This window comes from Mytilus californianus, unplaced genomic scaffold (genome assembly GCF_021869535.1).
Source record: "Mytilus californianus isolate M0D057914Y unplaced genomic scaffold, xbMytCali1.0.p SCAF_1, whole genome shotgun sequence".
Lineage (NCBI taxonomy): Eukaryota > Metazoa > Mollusca > Bivalvia > Mytilida > Mytilidae > Mytilus > Mytilus californianus.
In genome coordinates, this window is record NW_026262581.1 from 96,942,423 (window position 1) to 96,963,596 (window position 21,174).

Genomic DNA, 21,174 nt, shown 5'->3' on the forward strand with positions numbered 1-21,174 from the left:
GATATATTTCCCATATATTCTTTCATTAATATTTGCAATACTTATTTGTTTAAATGCAGATTATTTCTGGATTTCATTAAAGTAATTTTCTTCTTCAGTGTGTAATGTAATAATATTAATAATTTCAAATTTCATTCATTTTTTCTACATTACTGTAACTTTATAAAATTAGTTTCTTTACATATTACTTACTATTTGAATAATTGGAAGCAACGTTTCCTCCACCAAATCCACCATGACTTCCACCAACACCGACTCCTTCATTATCAATCCAACCATCTCCTGGTCCTTCCCAAACCACACTCCTTCCAGTTGTGTTGATCTTAGCCTCTCCCTCCATATGTAGGCTACCAACCTCAATAGTTATATTGTCAGCATTAATGTGGGAGGCATATCTCATCATTATATCAGACACCTCCAGGTTCAAAACACCATCATGAATAACTTCTGCTTCAGCTTGTAGAGATAACTTTCCAAAAGCAATGGTGCCTAAAACAAAAAGGTTTTTCATTTACAACATAACAAATCTTTAAGTTAAACACCTTTAACATTTTCCAATACTGTGTACAGGGTAATATTAACAGCAGTTTCATTTTTTGTGGTATGAATTCTTCCATTTAACTTTTATTAAACAAGAATTTGAACAAGGTGAACCAACACCTGAAGTGGTAATCATGCGGTTGGGTAATAGTGGGTGGATACCGAAAGGTATTCACAGTTGTCTTTCACTATATAAGTAAAATAAACGACAATAAAGACAACAACACCCATCAATTACCGCATGGTAGGAGTTTATTCTGGTCGACATGTTTCGCCAACAAGTGTGGCGTCTTCAGGACAATATTACATATGAAATCAAACAGTGAAGTACAAATTTTGCAGTTGTGTGGTTCGCTGAAAGTAACGTAACAATAGAGGTTGTTATGACGACGTTATAGATATAAATAGAAAGTGAAAGTAAAATAAAATAAGAATCTAGTTAAGTTAAAAATTCAAATGGTAAGGGATGGCTAGTGGGGTGTTGTCCAATTTGGAAATGAACTGACATTTTATGATCTACTTTCATCATTTCTACAATATTATCACTAGAAACCTCCATGAGAACAACTACACAGACGTGTAAGGATAGCAGCTAACCACATCGTTAGTGACTTTATTGACTAACTTTCATTTTTAACTTAACTAGATTCTTATTTTATTTTACTTTCACTTTCTATTTATATCTATAACGTCGTCATAACAACCTCTATTGTTACGTTACTTTCGGCGAACCACACAACCGCAAAATTTGTACTTCACTGTTTGATTTCATATGTAATATTGTCCTGAAGACGCCACGCTTGTTGGCGAAACATGTCGACCAGAATAAACTCCTACCATGCGGTAATTGATGGGTGTTGTTGTCTTTATTGTCGTTTATTTTATTAAACAAATAAGTTTATTTCACATATAAGTGAAATTAAAATTAATCCAATTCCGTCAAAAAAAAAAAAAAAAAATAGAGGGTGAAAATTTCACAGTTGTCAATTACCCCCTTCTAGTGTAACATATTCTCCTCCTATCCATCTACTATTGGTTGCAGTTTTTGCTATTGTTACAACTCTGCCTTCCTCCAGTGTCAAGTTCATAGCTCCTGCCAAGTGTCCATCTAGGTCAAGGGTCACATCACCTATACCAATCAACCTGAGGTCAGAGGATGTCCACATCTCCCCTCCATTGTCGACAATAAAGTTACTTGGTGGAGATGATCTGAAAACACTGTAGGCATCAAATTCTATATAGAACTGTTGACCATTCTGGATGTGTATGAATCCTGACATATCTCCCAATACCAGTCCAATATTAATAACATCTATATCAATACCTCCATCAGCAATTTCTAACATGGCCTAAAAGATGATAAATCAAAGTTTATATTTCTTATCCCAAATGTTCATGAAAATGTTATTTTAAAACATGTTTAGGCTGGGAGAACATAGTTTATCTATTGGTTGAAATGGGGCTTATAAATAGCTTTCATTATTTGTTAGTATACTTACATCAGTACTTTGTGTTTTTTGTAATTTTGTTATTTGTTTTTGTGCTTAGTACCTTTCTGATAAGAAAGCCGTTTATGACTAAAAAAATAAAATGAATTGCAAAATTACTAGTAGGACATAATGATTATGTGCAAAATTAATTTGAATAAAAGTGTTACAACTGGTAAATTCTTCCAAAAAAGGAACCATAATTTACAGGACTTGTTGCAAAAATATAAATCCCTTATATCAGTTCATAGTATAGTTTAAACCATTCTTTCATTCTTAAAAGATAATGAAGTAACCACTAGATGTCTACTTTGATTAACTGGAGTTATTATTTGACTGTTATAATAAAGTTGATCCTACTTATCATTTTATTCATTATAAATTTTTTGTTCATTTATTTACCATGTTATTCAACATGAGATGATCAAAGTTAAGATCAGCATTATTATCCAAAGTCTCATTATCTGATGCATGTCTGGGATTTCGGTGGTTGACGACAACTGGTTTAGGAACAGCCAACATTCTTCCATCCAGATACAGCTTGCTTTCATAAACAAACTCTGCAATCTCATCCTCAACAAAGACTGTGCCTGGACCTCCACGGTCACCATAGTATGTTCCTGTTTCTCCATAGGCTAGAAGTTCTCCACCATACTCATTGTATGTGGATGTGTGCACAGCAATACGTCCTCCAGATCCGCCTCCACTTGTTGAATGACCTTGACCTCCATTAGCAGATACCAGACCATGACCTCTTAGTTCACCTGATAATGAATTACCATATTAAGTAAATACTTCTAAAAAAAGGAAATTTCATGTTATATTCAACATTTAACTATTCTTAAATGTAAGTATAACAAATAATTAAAACTGAAATAAATGAAAATCAACCTCTGAATTAAAGAAAATTAGGCTAATGGTTTAATATACTAATTTAATGAACCAACTTGTAATTATCCAAACAGATCCACCACTGCCACCTCCACTAAGGTTACTACCATCATCACCATCAGCCTCTATAGATCCATCCAGGACCATCAGGGTTCCCACTGTTATCTTAGCTCTACCACCACCCTTCCCACCTTCTACATTACTGATACCAGCTCCACCCTGGCTCCCTGTTTCTGTTGGCTCATACAAGGAACCATAGCCTGATCCTCCAGATATGGTGACATCAAATACTGAAGGATTAAAAATCTTAAATATACTATACTGTCTATGTTAAAATATATTTCATACAAGTATTGAAAAGAAACAAATGACATGTAAAAACCAACAGTTGTTCTTTTTGCCTCCATGCTTCATACAGAATGAATCTTTGGTCAATGCTTTTATACCCTGATAAAATTACAATAAACTGCTTCGCTGAGCACAGCTGGATACGCCCGCAGAGGTCCAACCCTGAACAGTTAGGGGCAAAAATGGACACAATATTTAAGCTTGTTACAGGTCTGAATTTGGATTGTAATTAAATACTTGACATATTATAGGTTTCTGAATAAATGTAGTCAAAGAACTTGAAATTGGTTATATGAATTGAATTTATATTCAATTAAAGATTTCTTGCTGTTGTGCAATACACTGTGCTGTTGCGCAATACTTAGTAAATTTGTTGTCAGACTATAAACAAACAATAACTTCTCAATGTTATATCAGAAATTTATAAAAAACTAAAGGAGGGTTATCTTAATAGATATAAATCAGTCATCAAAGTTTAATGAAAACTGCTCTAAGCACTTTAAGGATATTGTCCAAAAACTTGAAAATCAACCCTTTTATTATGAATAAAATCTTATAACTCGGAAACGTAAAATCTTAAATTTATAAAAATCAAAAGGGAGCTTACAACAATAGATATAAACAATTTACCAAAGTTTCATAAAAAATGCTGAGAGCCAGGGAGAGGGTTCAAAATGCTAAAAGCATTTTTGAGTTATTGTCCGAAAACTGGAAAATCCCATTTTTGGTAATGAATAAAACCCCATAAATCGGAAACATATAGTCTAAAATTTTAAAAAATCTAAAGGGAGCTCATGTTGATAGAAATAAACAATGCACCAAAGTTTATTGCAAATTGGTGAAATTGTTTTTGAGTTATTGTCCAAAAACTGGAAAATCCCCCCTATTTTAATAAAACCCCATAACTCGGAAATGTAAAATCTAAAATTTATAAAATTCTAAAGGGAGCTTACATCAATACTGAATAGATATAAACAATTCACCAAAGTTTCATAAAAAATGCTGAAAGCATTTTGAGTTATTGTCTGAAAACTGGAAAGTCCCCCTTTTTGTAATGAATAAAACCCCATAAATCGGAAACGCATGGTCTAAAATTTATAAAAATCAAAAGGGAGCTCATGTCAATAGAAATAAACAATTCACCAAAGTTTCTTGCAAATTGGTGAAATTGTTTTTGAGTTATTGTCCACAAACTGGAAAATCACCCCTTTTTAATGAATAAAACCCCAAAACTCGAAAACGGTAAATCCGAAATTTATAAAAAACAAAAGGGAGCTCCCATCAATAGATATAAACAATTCACCAAAGTTTCATGTATATTGGTTAAAGCATTTTTGAGTTAATGTCTGACATGTTGACGACGAATGGACGGACAGACGGTCAACGGTATACCATAATACGTCCCGTAAACGGCCGTATAAAAAGAAGCATTCAATTCTTAATTGAAGAGATCACTGAAGACTATTGAATGTAAATAAGAATGATTGTATTTTCTTACCAGGTTCTGGCGTTGTTGTTATAATAGTCGTAGTTGTTGGAATGGGTGTAGTCCTTGTGGTGAAATTGGCTGGATATGTCAATCCCACTGTTGTTTTAGCAACTGTTTCATTCAATTCAACTTCATCACAAGTGGTAATAGTCTGACAACAGGTAGAATTCATACAGTTATAGGTTATATCATCACACTGGGTTGTATTCATACATTGTGTTATGTTTTCACACTCTGTTCCGTTATCACACACGGTTGTATTTTCACACTGATAGTTGTAAGTACAGACAACTGGCTGTTCACACTCTGTAGAATTCTCACAGCTAGTTGTATTATCACATGATGTTACGGAGGTACAGACTGTTGTAACTGTAGTTGTGGTTGATATTTCCTTCATGGTAGTTATTTCAGGTTCAGTTGTTGTTGGTTCTTCAGTGGTTGTGGTTGTTGTTGTTGGTATTTCAACTGAAATTGTAACAGAAGTATCTTAAAAATATCTCAAAACGACAAACATATTAAAAAATAGTATTTCTTGGAATATTACTGATTGGGTCGTCTCGTACTGACTTCAACAATGAGCAAAACTCCTACTGTATGGTAAGCTATAAAAGGAGCTGGTATTACCAAACCTGAAACATTTCAATCCAAGAGGATTTTGAGACTCTGCAATGAGAATGGAAATTTAATTTCTAATTTGGTCAACCATAAAAAAATTTGATTGATACTAATTTTGAAAAAAATCTTTACATTGATTAAATCAGTCAAACTTGCCATGTGTGAAGCATAATTATAAACTTCTTACAATAAATTTAGATTCATTATTTCTGTTAAAAGAAGTAAAGTATGTAAAAAGTTCAGAAAAGTTTTTAACTTATTTTGCAATTTACATTCATGCAATCAGCATACCTTATTTGGCATGTACAATGAACCAAATAATAGCTATATTCAAACTCAAATTAATAAGATAATAGTAAGTAGAATTTGACACTACTATACCTTCAAAATGACCTGCACATGTTATTTTCAAATTGAAAGTATTAATTACATTTTCTACTTTTTCTTGCACTTCCATCATTAGTTTGCTACCTGTTGGTATTTGCCCCATATCCTACTCATTAATCATACTGATATACTTAAAAAAATTTAATACAAGGCACAAAGGTGATAAGTCAGGTTTTTTTTATAATTTATAAAGTGTAAGTTTCATACCAAATTGATATTTACCAAAACAATATGTTACAATTGACCATGTTACGTAGAATCAGTAAATGAGCACAAAATATTTGCGTATCTGACCTGTACAGATATATTTTGTGTTGAACAACATCAATTCAAATATCATACTAACCACTATGACCTCCCCCTTGTGAACCATGTCCTGCACCAGAATACAGTTGTGTTGGGGAACCAGTTGTTGTAGAAGCCGTGCCTGTACATAGGAATCTAGCCAACGGTTCTACATAAAAGTTTGTGGCTTCTATATCAAATGTATCAGCTCTGAATTCTGCACCATATTTTATATCCTGTTAGAAGACAGCAACATTCATTATTTCCATGTACAGCAATACCAAAGTGCAAGAATCAAGTAAGATATTAATATCTTTATTAGAAGTGTTGTCCATATAGATAATAATTGTATTAGCTCAACTTTAAAAAAAAAAAAACATAGAAGAAAATCTTGAATTTAATAGTAAAAACTGTACTGAAAAATTATGTCACATAAGGCCCTTATTGAATCCTGTCTCTTTTAGCAAAGTACAAAATAATATACATACGATAGTTCCGACAGTCAGTTTAAGTCCCATGGGAGGTGGTAAAACCATTACAGCCTCAGCACCTTCCTCTAATGATGCAAATCTAAACCAACCAGCTACACCTTCAGTCTTTACACCATTCTCTACAAAACTTGTTCTTGCCATCTGTCCAATGCTGATCATTCTACCAGGAACAATTCTCAGATGACGTGTGCCAATAATTTCACCATTCCATCGAAAAGCTATTTCTCCTAGTCCAAGCATGTAGACTAGTCTGGATAGGTAAGCTGTTCCTCCCTCATCCACCCATAAATTAATTGGTGTTTTTGTTAAGGACTGGACATATTCCAAATAAGCAACATGATCCCCTTTCAAATGAAAACGACTTGTTTTGTCACCATAAAATTTATCAACATCAAGTACCCTAGAAACACTGTCCCCATCTTTTAGTTGGAGAGACACATTATTATACATGTACACATCATTGAAGAAGTAGTCAGTTTTCCCTGGCTCATCCAAAATAAAGTAGTGGTCCCATGTGCGCTTGTTGTTGTCTAGATGAAGTTGTTCATAAGTACGACTATTTCTGATATCTTTAATGTAGACCCCACCAGGACCTCCATCTGACATATAGCCTTGCTGACCAGCACCACCCAGAGGATTGTATTTTCCATTAAAGTTGATTTCTGTATCCAGGTTTAGAGAAATCCTACCACCTGAGCCACCACAGCCACCATCACCACCGCCAACACTGATTTTCCCATGTCCTTCCAGATCATTGGATTTGATATAAATACTACCACCACTTCCTCCACCAGTCATAGATTCTCCCTTGGAACCATCTGCCTTAATTTCACCATCTATATACAGTTCTGTGCCCACATTTAGTTCTATTACACCTCCACCTTTTCCACCTACTCCTTCTAGACCATCACCTCCAGCACTACCTCTAGATAATGGTGTATAGAGACCCCCATGATAATCTCCTCCTTCTAGGATTACTGTTTTATCAGTCTGGTTGTATATCCCCCCTCCTGCACTACCATGTCCTCCACCAGTGGCTACATCTGAAGTGTTTACAACAAAGTCAATTCCTCTTCCAGTCATTTCATCAAGGGTATCAAGTGGTCTGTCTGTTGCTGATACAGTAATCTCTGATCCTGCTTCTACATTCAATGTACTTGTATTGATGAATATACTTTCAGCAGAAATGAATGAGTTATATCGACAATCAATACGTCCAACACTGCTAAGCATTGGTACATCAGGAGCATACTTGATACCAGACAAAGCTCTGAGGTCAACAGATCCAAAAGTTGTTTTACCATCATCATCCTTTTTAAGATAAGTTTTACCTTTATCAGTGTACGTCCCGTCTCCTAACATTGCAGTATGACCATTCTCTCCAATGTACACAACTGTCTCAAAGCCACAGATGAAATTAGAAACACCAGTAATTCGTCCAAATATTTGTACTGATCGGTGCTCTGGGTAAGTTGAGAAGGTGACACCAGTGCCATATACATAGGTATTAGTTGGAAGAATTATCTCCCCTTCCTCATCAATAATAATATTGATTCCTGATGTGAAAGCTTGTCGCACCCCTTCTTCATATTCAGCAACATAGCGTTGATTTGCATGAATATGTAAGAGTCCACTGCGGTCGCCAATTAGTTGTCTGACATCTGTAAATATTGCCGTTCCTGTGTCCCTTATGTGTAAACTAGCCTGATTCATAAGTTGGAGTTCTTCGAAATAAAAGTCAGTTTGGGAATCTTCTTCAATGGTGGAATATTTCTCAATAGATCTTCCAGCATTGTCAAGTTGGAGCCTTCTAAAGGCTACACCTTTTCTTTTGTCCTCTAGATATACTGATCCAGCAGCTCCTGTATTCGCAGGAGAATCAGCATCTCCACCAAATGCTAAATAAATCCCTTCAAAGGTCATCTGGGTTGTAGATATAATTGCAATCCTTCCAGCGGATCCTGCACCATACTGACCAGTGCTGCTACCTCCACAGGCAGAATATGTACCGTACCCATCATATGAATATGTCTGTATCCAGATACTACCACCACTACCTCCACCATAATCAGAATCACTACCATTGACAGAGATCTCACCATCGTTGTACACAAGGTATCCAGCTTGAAGATGGATCTTACCTCCTCCTCTACCTCCATTGTCTCGTGGACGACTGCCAGGATTGTTCGGTCTATAAATAGATCCATAGGAATCGCCTGAAGATGTAGAATTTCCTCCTCCTATTCCTGAATGGCCTGCTCCACCATACCCTACAGCCTTACCAAGGTCTGTATCTATAGATTCTGAATCAGGACGATTAGTACTTGCAGCTGACATAGCACCTTCCAATTCTATGTTCAAAGTGGTACATGAAATATCAAAATAATCTGCTGTTATCTTGGACTTGTATTTAACACTCAAGGTTCCAACTAACATTTCAGCTCCAGTATTTTCATCAAAGTCTAAAGTACTACCTGGATCAAGTTGTAGATATCCAAATGAGACCCTTGCAGTAGATGTAGAACCAGAAGATGCAACAATTTTAGCATTGGATCCCATTCTCATATGCCTTTCGGGCCCAAGGATCAAATTAACAACTCCTGTCATGACACCATCTAAATCTAAAGCTGTTGATGCTTTACCTAGTATAGTTGTTGTCTCAGATAAAATAAACTCACCACCATTATAAAGTTCAAGATTAACCTGTAGTTTAGAAATGAGAGAATCTGCTGAAGATCTGTCCAGGGTACCAATCTGATTTTGACGTATTCTGATCAATCCAGTTTCATCTCCAACCACGCTGTTAATGTCAAGAGTTCTCTGATTTTCGTCTTCAATCATTTGAAGCTTGGCATAAGTTTTGGCATTCAAGTAATCAAATGTAATATCATGAATAGATTCACTCAAAGTTAAGTAAAAGTTCAGCTGTTCATTCTCATTATCTACTGTCAATGTTTCTACAAGATTTTTACCACTGCCAACACCAGTGTAAATTGACCCAGGTCCTCCTCGTCCATTTGTTGCTGGAGATTCCCCTCCCTTTGCCCGGTAGGTACCTTCACTCGAGAATTCATCATTTTCTGTATAAACTGCAATTCTACCACCACTACCACCACCTGCAGCAGAGTTAGTTGTGTCCCCTCCATTACTTTCTATCAATCCAAAACCTCTGAACAAGGAGATAGTGTTGACATAGATACTTCCACCACTTCCTCCTCCTCCAGTGTCAGAACTACCACCATTGGCACGGAGGTTGCCATTCAGGGTAAATACATCAGCTTGAATGGAGATATAACCAGCACCTTTACCCCCATTCCCACCATTGCTTCCTGGTAGAAGTGTTTGGTAGATAGAACCATAAGGTGTAGCTGCTTGATCTATTGTTATATTTTCTCCAACTCCACCTTCACTGGCATAAGCTCCACCATTGAGACCTGTCCCATGAGCTGTTGCTGGAACTGCATCATCACTTAATCCTACTCCTCCAACATTGATCTCAGCTCCCCTCTCCATTGTCAAGGTACCAACTTTCAAATCAGCAAAATCTGCATAAAATACAATGTTCCTTTTAATCTCAACAGTTACTGCAACCAGCTGTAATCCAACAGATGGACTGAAAGTTGATCCAGCCTTCAATGCAAGATAGTTTAGTGTGTATACTCCTGCTTCAGAAGTACTGATGTCATAACCACTATCTGTGTAACTGGCTGTCATTGAGGTGGGATTCAGGATCACCTCTCCTCCACTTTCTACAACCAGGTTGTTGAAGGTAACCATGCCACTAAGGTCAACAGTACAGCCACTCACTGTCATATTATTCGGCACATGAAGAGTGGCATGTTCTCCCAAGTTAATATTGATCTTTGTTATAAAGTTAGTCAGGACACCATCCACTACTTCAGCTTTCAGAATCTGTTGATGTTTAACATACAGTGTGGCAGTGTTGTCACCATCAATCTTATCCAGGGTTAGTTTTGTCGTTTCTCCCTCTATATCACTGTGAGAGTATCCTGTAAAAAAACTTAATATGTACTTCTGAATCCGTTTTTTTTTCTCTTTACTGAAATATATAGACAGACAAACAAAGTCAAAACTAAATGTCAAGACCCATGAAAATAATATTTTGCTTTAACCTGGTATGTATGACAAATAATATTTTTGATATCTTTGTTGTTATTCAGGACAAAAGAACAAGGGAGTCATCATTTTTATATCTGGGGAAATTTGGAAATCATGTTGATTCAAAAGTTTGCTGGTTTTAATAACACAAAATGGGAAGACATTTTTGAAAAGAGTCCTTGATGGACATTGAAAATACAACATCCCTTCTTTGCTAAATTGTGGGCATTATAATCTTTAAAGATTTGATACTGTAAGGAGTTATTTCAAGTATTGCATTCCTTATATCTTTTAGAATATGTTCACCAATAAGTGTCTGAATAGACAACTTTTTAACCTAAATTGAACTGAATATTACTGGACTAATAAATAGGTCTGAATTTCTAGCTCATGTCTAAAGGAAGTTTGGGAACATTGACCATAAATAAGAAGTTTAACTACTTTGCCAAAATGACATTTAAATTCAGCTATTTTTAAATTTTATAAAAAAGTAAAGGTTACTAAGCTTGTTTACAAGCTAAATGTTGTGCAAAAATTCCAATATTTTGTAAGATATGTACACAGAAAAGTGTAAGGTGAATAGACACAAAATTAAATGATTTAATTTTGATATAAAATATGAAAAGACAGTTATTATAAAAATGTGCAAAATATATCCGTTTTGAATTTTCCTTGTAGTTCGGTATTTTGGCTATTTTATTTTTTTTATAGAACCCCTGAAGTGGATACCTAGCAAGGTTGTTTCTATGAAACACATAAAATGTAGAGACTGAGTTGTGGTTATAAGAGTCTTTATATTTTTTTTTAAATGGGGTTATCATACTCATGCTCTACCCACAAAACAAAAAAATAGATAAATTTGCAATATTCATTCTAAACTATAGCTGAACTGTTCTTGATCAAAAGGAATAAAGGATATATCATACTCAGTCAAAAACAGTTCCGATTTGGTAAAAAATTGTTAAACACTGCTCAGTACCGTTCAGATGCAGGTTAATGCAAATTAGGTAAAAGTAATACTTAAAATTTAGGACAGCTATGTCATATACTGGTTGATTCAGATGATGATTCTTTCATATGCAAAAAATTACAGGTTGTTAAATCAAATAATTTTGACTTTTTTAATTTTTTGTGTCAAAAATAAGTCTCATATGAGTATGAAAGAATGTCTATTTTCTTTTCATTAAAATTTCAAAAGAAAAAAATTAATTCTTAAGTTAATTTTCTATATAATGTGAGAGCAATATTTTCATTACAAATTTGGATGCAGAAAAATATCTCAGAACAAACATCAATTTTGAATGCTTTAGATTTGTATCAATTTCACATTTCTGTAGAGTAACTTTTACGCCTTTATACCTTTAAGTGATATAATGTGATAATAGAAATCATTGTTTCCTCCAGATATCCATGTCTGTGTTTCATCCTGTCCAGATTCATCTGTGCTGCCAATAACCCACAGTCTGTCTTTCTCATTTATTCCTGTGCCATCATTTATGTAGATGGTACCTGCTCCAGCCTTTACAGTGTTCAAAGTGTCGTCATTGCCTCCTCCATAAGCAGTTATTGTTCCATCAAAGTCAAGGCTAAAAAAATAAACAGATATTGCAACTCATACATGATTTGAGTGAGATATTTAATATTAATTCTTTCGTATGTGTTTCTAATATAAAAATTCACAATTCGGGCAACATTATTCCTTTTATAAATGATAACTACATTTATGGAAGATTTTCTAGATATTAGAAGTTTTACATTAAAGAAATGCTTTTGGAAGGCACAACCATGGATTTAAAAAACAACAATATATATCCTTGCCTATCACCTTCTTGCAAGTTTAATATCCTAAACATTTTCTATGTCTATTATTGAAGGGAGCTTTACTAGTCAAGGAAATGTAAGTCCCAAAATGAAAACACTTTTTATGAGCAAATGAAAACTCTTTAATGTAAAAGTCTTATTCAATGCCTTCCCACTTTTGCAAATGAGCAGTTTAATTCATTTTTATATTATTAAAATAAGCTCCAATTACAAGAACAGGAAAGAGTTAATATTCAAAATATTCAAAATGTAATGCTTTACATATTCAACTTTTTTTTACAGTACTAAAAATATGCAGAGTTTACATACCTTTCTGTTAGAGTAAGTTTTATCCTTCCTCCTGCTCCACCTCCTCCCTTGCCAGAACCTTGACCTCCATTGGCAGAGACAGTGCCTTCACCAAGTAAGCTGCGACTACTTAAAACAATAGTGCCACCACTGCCACCACCAGCTCCTTCTCCTGTGGCATCAGAACCATCAACCTTGATGATACCTAGAACAGCATTCATATACATGTATTTCTGAAGTCAGGAATCTGTTTACAAATATTCTTATGAATGAAAAATTCTTTTTAGATAATTACTTTTTAAATGTGACAGCCTCTCAATCAAACTTACCAGTACTTTAAATGAAATAGATTAAATAATGGTAAAGTTACTTGACTCAAGCTGATGCACTTTTGTAATTTTGAAGACACCAGAAATAGAGAAAAAGAAAAAAAAATCGAAAGGGTTCCACAGAACCCTGTGTCTCCACTGCAATTATTGCTGTCAGTGTAAAAGTGTAAAGTTTCTTTCCCAAAACTATGTATATTTCTAAGTAAAATGCAGAAAAATATTCAAACGTTTTCCTTCAGAAGCTATTTCTTGATCATGAAGAAGCTTCTGTTTCCTAACATTCCATAAAGGTTTAACAAAGTTATTGATGTCTAAAAAAATTTTAACAACAGACTTTACGGAAATATTTACTGCAAAAAACTAAATCCATCTATCAGTAAGATACTGAAAAAGGAACAAAATACATTTCAAAATCTTGCTTCAGATGTTATCTCTTTATCATAAAAAAAAATTCTGTCAAAGTTTCATAAAATTCTATGAAGGCTTTCATAAAATTCTATGAAAGCTTTACAAAATTATTGATGTCTAAAAATATTAAACCCCAGTCTGTATCTAAATGTTAACTAGATAAAATTCCAGTCAGTTTACCAGTTAAATATGAAAAAATAACATAAAATATTTTGTGTGTTGGTGTCATTGGCTTATTCCTCCCTGTAATTCAAGATAGTATTTATGAATTTCAGCTTATCACCATATTTTTACATGGCACCATCATTATGAAAGGTACCACTAGTGGAGCAGGAACCTCTTACCCTTCCAGCGAACCTGAGTTCACATCATTGGTTTTTAGCGGGGTTCTTGTTGCTCAATCTTGGTTTTCTGTGTTGTGTTTTATAGAATGACAATTGTCTTTTTTTTCTTTTGGCTATGGTGTTGTCTTTCATAAACATTTAGTTTTTGATTAGCCCATTGGTATCTTCTGGCTTTAATCACAACAATTCTTCATTTATGGATATCTTAATTTACCAAACATACCATCATTTGTAATGTCATAATATGTGTCAATCTGTAGATAACCTCCTCCAGGGCCACCTGTTCCATTGACAGAGTTACCTCCTCCACTTCCGGTCTCTGTAGGGTTCCTGGTCTGATCATAGGCATCACCTCCTGTGTAGTCAGATGTTGGAGCGCCACCTGGGGCACCATGGCCTGCTCCCGTTGCTAGGTTTTCACCACTTATCTGTTAGGTAAAAATGAAGAAAAGTTTCTTTTGAAACAAAATGTAATGTCTCTTTATCTAATAATTCAGCTATCAAATATGGATTACATTTCAATGTAAAGGAAATAATTTGCAAATTTGTAATTAAAGAAGGCAATTAATGTGTTTTTTCATCATTCATGCCAAATTTATAACATTTTGTTACATATAGATAATTCAAGAGTCAACCTTCTCCCTTATACCAGTCCTTGCTTAGTAGCATATCCTTGACCAGATAGATCTATTGTTGAACCAGGATTATGTGTGATATGGCTACTTACATTTCCCCCTCCATACTTACCATAACTTAGCTCTAAAGCATATCCTCCACCAGATAGGTCTATTGTAGAACCAGTATTATAATTGTTTACACCTTCATCTTTTGGTCTTTGGTGGATAGTTGTCTCATTGGCAATCATACCACAACTCCTTATTTTTATATTATGTATGATTTGGTATCTTTCCTTCTCCCCATAACCAGAACCCTGCTCAACAGAATATCTTATACCAGACAACTCAATTGTAGAACCAGGATTATGCATAATCTAGTAATTTACCTTCTCCCCTTTACCAGTGCCCTGTTCAGCAACATATCCTCCACCAGATAGATCTATTGTAGAACCAGGATTAAGTTTAATCTTGTTACTCTGTAGTATAATCTTCTCTCCCTTCAGTGTAGAGCCATAGTGTAATTCTAAGATAGTCAGTTGTAAAGGTTTTCCTGTTGTCTCAAATGTCACAGTAGCATAGTCTTTGATTGTAAAGTTAGCAAATTTGTAAGCACCTGCTTCCTGAGCCTCAAATACACCTTCTTTGTATGTAGCTGTCCTGGTTTCTGCTGACAGTACAGCTGTTTGCCCAGATGCAATAATCAAATTCTGAATGTTTGTTAGCGTTCCTTTGTAAAAGAATAAACTTTAAGGTAAATTCATTTGAACAACGTTTAAAACTTTATTGTATTCAGGAATATATGTAAGTGTTATTTACACAGAATGAGACATCCATCATTTTTTAATTTTCTAATATTCCATATAAGTAAACTTTTACCTGTCGATTTATCATTTCTGTCCACCTTAGATATCTCCTTTTCCTGGTGGTAGTCCAAATGTCCGATCCTTCATTCTGGTCAATCCACTTATCAAACCAACTAATTGATTTGTTGTAAAATTCTTTCTTGTCATGAATATGTATGAAATATTTGCCACTGGACATTAAGTAAACAACAATCAATCAATCAATCAATCAATCAATTTGTTTTGTTTGTGATCTTAAAAGAATAAAATTAATAACAAACAAAACTATTAATATTGCAAATTTTCACTTTACATAATGAAACTTTAATCACTGAGATTAACTGAATATTATAAACATCCTTACATACCTTTGAGCTGATTATCTGATCCTAGAAGTTCTACTTTCTTGGGAAGTCTAGTCTCACCAAGCTGTTGTAGATGTAGACTACATGTCAGTTTACTATACTCTGATGATACATCCGCACTGAATATTGTGTTGTCATTGACCACAAGGAAAGAATCAGATCCACATGTTAACTCATTGGCAATAAAGTGTAGATTTTCTGTCAGGATACTAACAGTAGCAGAATCACCAACTTCTAACTCATTTACAGTGACCTCTGTTTGCCCAGGGAGGTCAATGATGGTATTGGCAATAGAACTTCCTTCAATACCTGCATTATCTGACAATAATTTACGGTATGCCAAATTATTGATGAGGTAATTCAGGTAAGCTGTTCCAGCACCACCTGCTTCTGATGAATTAGAATTACCTCCCTTTAGAGTGTAGTCCCCTGTAAAGTTGTAATCTCCAGTTACATCTAGGTACATTCTTCCACCACCACCGCCGCCAGCACTATCGGTTGCATTACCACCTATTACAGATATAGAACCAGATCCGGTAAAATCCACTGTATCTATGTATACTGATCCACCACTTCCTCCTCCACCATTGCCTTCACCATTGTTACCATGGGAAGTTATCATTCCACTCAAGGTCAACAACTCAGTAACCTTGAATTTGACAATACCTCCACCACTTCCTCCAGTTCCTCCAGAAGTTGTGTCCCCACCAGCTGAACCAAAGTTGACAGCAGTGAATACTGATCCAACATAGTCAACTAAAGATTCTGATCCAGAGCTTGATGCTCCCCCAGAACCACCATGACTTCCACCAGAACCATCCTGTCCTACACCAGATCCAGGATCAGAACTACTACCATCAACACCAATCAGCCCATCAAAGGCTACTTGCACAGTAGGTGCCTTGATATACACATTTCTTCCTTTAATTTCACCTCCATATTTGACGTTCAGTTCATCCAAGACTTCAATTGTGTACTGGTTTTTAGAGTCAGTGGAAACTTCCATGAGACCATCTGTAGTGACATCTAGGTTTGAAAGAGAGAAGGATCCAGCATCTGAAAGTTGTGCTGTAGTTAGACCACTCCTGGCAGTAGAACTGAATGACACTTTACCATAAGAAGCCACAATGAGATTTCGGACAGCTATGGCATTTCCCTTCACATCCAAGTTTATCTCCTCATCATCTGTCTCATCCTCTAGTTGCAGTCGTGCAGGAAGCGTGGCATATCCATTTTCTTCAATCAGAATCTTACATGGCAGAACAAAAGCATACTGTGTACCATAACTGGTTGCTATGATAAAATACTGATTTTCCTGTACAGTAAGCAGCCCTGTATAATCTCCCTCTATCAATGATATCTCAAAGTTAGACCCACCACTGGAATCAAATACTACTTTGGCCTTTCCATTCAAATCTATTGTTGACACTGTTGTGACACCAGTAATGACTGTTTGGGAATCAGTAGAAAGTCCATTATTGTTAATTTGTAGTTCTGTTTTTGAAGCACCACCAGAAAGTTCAGATACCAAATAAACAGAGCCTGCAGCTCCATTGGAAGTCCCACCTTCACCACCCAAAGAAGACAGGAATCCATAAAAGGATGAAATAGCCTTTACATCTAAAGCCATGCGCCCTCCTCCACCACCACCTTTATTTGCACTGGTACCTCCATTGACAGAGATGGTACCATGACCTTCTAGACTGTCTCCAGTAATTTTGATGCTGCCACCACTTCCACCTCCGGTGTTTTCACCATTCTCCCCTTCAGCTGTTAGAAATCCATCTATGGAAAGAGTTGTAGCTTGGATGGAAATGACTCCACCACCATGAACAGAAGTACAACCACTGCCAGGATCTACAGGTGATGTGGTGGAGCCATATGTTGTTCCAGTATTACCTCCTCCTTCTCCACCATAACTAGCACCTTTCTCAGAGTTACCTGCCCCTGATCCCGTGGTTGAGCCTCCATGAGATACTGACAACACAGCATCTTCTTCTATTATACAATCAGTTGTCACTAAATTGAATGATTTAGAAGTTGTTGTGATTTCAATTTCTGATTTTATCTTCATGTGGAATTTTGTTAATGACAGGCTAATGCTGTCTTCATTTAATATTAGTTTTGCAGCATATCCTAGAGTAAGTGACTGAATCCCACTGTATGTGGCTCCTGATTTTATTTCCATCTCGGTACTTTCTTGTAATTCTAAGGAGGTGGCATCCAATGTTCCTGTTGAAGATATAGTGACAGAGCCACGATCCCAAACACTGAAATCTGACACTGTCAATGTTCCCTTCAGATCTAAGGTAGGACTTTCACCAGTCAAATCAAAGTCTGATGTAACTTCTAGTGTGGCCCCTTCATCAACAACAAAATTACACTGACATCCATGGTTCAGATCATCAAATGCTGATATAGTCATCTTAGCATTGTTTGTAATAGTAACAGTACCAGTTCCATCAGATGACAATTTAGCCACTGTAAGAGCTGTTTCTAGTGATAATGATGCACTGTTTGTAACCTGAAGTTCATTTAAAGAGGTTGGTAATGATATTCCACTAATTAGTTCTGTAGATCCAGCATGATCTAACACTAAGACTGTTGTTCCTGATTTGTCCAAGTAAACAGTTCCTGAAAAATCAAGTTATTTAATTACTTGGTATTCAACTTTTACCTTAGACACAAAAATGTATAATCAAATGTGTATAAACTTTCATGAATTTCCTTTTACTTCATTAATTACTCATTGATTTGTTACAATAGAACTTTTACTTACTAATTTAAATGACCTAATTCAAGATTTTCATTGATAAACATAACATTTCGCTGCATTTCTATAATATATCTGCCAAAGAAATGTTCCCCATCCTCAACCAAAATATAACTGCAACAAGTCTTGACAGTAAAATATTTTTATTACCTTTTTTTTGTATTTTCTTAGAATGTTCTGAATTGACCTTTTGAAATTGGAACTTGTAAACTGGCAATAAAAAAATATATGCAAAAATGAAACAACTACAAGGAACTATTTGCTTCATCTTATTTTTGCATAATTGGATTTAAAACTTCCTTGTTTACAATATCCATCTGACAAATCAATTTACCTGGTGATCCATTTCCATCAGCTGATTCAACAGAAATCAATCCATCACTAAAGTCATAGGACGAGGATGAAATAACAGATATTCTTCCACCTCCTCCTCCACCAGAGCCTCCCTGAGCAAGTATTTTTCCAGTCCCTGTCAATGTTTTACACTGTATCAGTATACTCCCACCGCTGCCACCAGATGTTCCAGATGCACCATTCATGTTGACTTCACCATTCAGAGTGAAAGTATTTGTAACAGAGAACTCAATCTGACCACCACCTGCTACAGAGCCATGTCCATTACTGCCATAGTGTCTGGGATACACAATACTACCATAAAGTTTGTTTGGATTATCTTTTCCTGATCCACCATAACTGGCCCCATTACTGCTACTAGCTGCAGCACCTGGGCCACCTGAGGTGTATCCTTTGCCTTCACCAGTAATTTTTCCTCCAAACATTACGTTAATTGAGCCACTATTGATTTTCGTCAGATTTCTATAAGTATCCCCTTTTATAGTGAGAGTTCCTCCAGCTTCAATTGTAATACTGGTGAATGTGTGTGTTCCAGGATTCAGCTCACATGAAGAACCTTTGTAGATATACATCTTTTGACCTGAACATGTGGCAGTGCTTGTTTGACTGATCTGGTTTGTTTTATAACCACTCTTCAGTGAAATGTAGGTAGAAGGGAATGAATAACTACCTGATATGTTATAATTGGTTAATTCTAGTTGTATCTGTTGAGTAGGACGGATACATGTACTTGTGTGTTCTATGTTACCACCATCGTCAATAACTAGATCTGTAAGTGTTATTTTGCTGGTTGTTGTAGTGTCCACATAAGAGATGCCTGTGTTGGCTGGTGAACCTATTTTATAAATGCCACCATTCCGAATAACTACAATTTTTGTTTTTGAATTAACTGTTCCACACAGCTCCAAGTAGTAATCTTTTTCCACATTAACTGTTGCTGGAAGTTCAATTTTCCCGTAACTACTGACATACACATTAGCTCTGAGAAACAACTCTGTCAATGCATTTGGATATCTTGTGGATAAGTACACCTCTGTATAGCTGTCCACTGTAAAGTTAGAGTCAGTTGTATCTGTGGTGATAGTACCAACTGTTGCCCCAAGGGATTCTCCTACAGTTAATCTCTTACCAAAGGAGACTCTGGAAGCAGTTTTGATATTAATTTCGTCCACCTGTACAGTTGATTCTGTTGTTGGTACAGGTAGTCTGGTAAAAGTATCAGTTGTGTGAATGTTTTTCACTATCACCTGCAAATATGTATTCCAGTTAGTTTTTCAGATATTTACATGGTAAATTTCTCTGTTTGAAACATGTTTTTAAAATTGAGAATGGGAGAGGGGAATGTGTCAAAGAGACAACAACCCGACCATAGAGCAGACAACAGCCGAAGACCACCAATGGGTCTTCAATGCAGCGAGTAACTCCTGCACCCAGAGGTGTCCTTCAGCTGGCCCCTAAACAAATATGTATACTAGTTCAGTGATAATGGACGTCATACTAAACTCCAAATTATACACAAGAAACTAAAATTAAAAATGATACCAGATTAACAAAGGCCAGAGGCTCCTGACTTGGGACAGGCGCAAAAATGCGGCGGGGTTAAACATGTTTTTTGAGATCTCAACCCTCCCCTATACCTCTAGCAAATGTAGAAAAAACAAATGCACAACAGTACGCACAGTAAAACTCAGCTAAAGAGAAGTCCTAGTCTGATGTCAGAATAGGAAACAAAAGAAATAAACAAAATGACAATAATACATAAATAACAACAGACTACTAGCAGTTACTGACATGCCAGCTCCAGACCTCAATTAAACTGATTGAAAGATTATGTCTTCATCATATGAATTTCAGGCACAATCCCTCCTGTTAGGGGTTTAGTATTATACCATCATAAAATATATGAGAAGAACATAACCCGTGTCATGCCAACAACTGGTTTTAGAATAAATATGTTTAATTCCGATGCAAAGACCCTATAAGTGAATCAATATTAAAGCCAAAATATGCAATCTTTAATGACCTGACAACAGAATCGTAACTATATCCCTTCTTAATAAGTCTGTTTAAAGGTTTTGTTAGCTTTTGAGGTGAATACTGACATTTTTGTGCTTTGTAAAGAATATTACCATAAAAGATTGGATGTGAAATACCCGAACGTATAAGATGTCTGCATGTTGAGTTATATTTACGAATGATGTCCTTATACCGATGATAAAATTTAGTAAATGTTTTGATTAGTTTATGATATCGAAAACTCTGGTGTAATAATTTTTCAGTAATACATAAATTTCTCTCGCTAAAATCTAATAAGTTGTTACATACACGAGAGAATCGTACAAGTTGAGATATATAAACACCATAAGATGGTGACAAGGGAA

At 35.5% G+C, this 21,174-nt stretch overlaps 1 protein-coding gene across 1 annotated transcript in view; it reads right to left on the reverse strand.

Annotated features, from left to right (window-relative positions):
- Positions 1-21,174, reverse strand: part of LOC127738417 (uncharacterized) — a 175,977-nt gene that overhangs the window by 58,392 nt on the left and 96,411 nt on the right. Inside the window, exons 73-85 of the mRNA XM_052249661.1 lie at positions 18,774-20,040; positions 15,670-18,300; positions 14,846-15,186; positions 14,066-14,270; positions 12,783-12,966; positions 12,012-12,238; positions 6,531-10,543; positions 6,104-6,278; positions 4,765-5,220; positions 2,975-3,208; positions 2,430-2,791; positions 1,532-1,889; positions 193-489 (exon numbers count right to left, since the gene is read on the reverse strand). Of these exons, the coding sequence (XP_052105621.1) occupies positions 193-489; positions 1,532-1,889; positions 2,430-2,791; positions 2,975-3,208; positions 4,765-5,220; positions 6,104-6,278; positions 6,531-10,543; positions 12,012-12,238; positions 12,783-12,966; positions 14,066-14,270; positions 14,846-15,186; positions 15,670-18,300; positions 18,774-20,040 (10,750 nt within the window). The remainder of the gene's footprint in view (positions 1-192; positions 490-1,531; positions 1,890-2,429; positions 2,792-2,974; positions 3,209-4,764; positions 5,221-6,103; positions 6,279-6,530; positions 10,544-12,011; positions 12,239-12,782; positions 12,967-14,065; positions 14,271-14,845; positions 15,187-15,669; positions 18,301-18,773; positions 20,041-21,174) is intronic.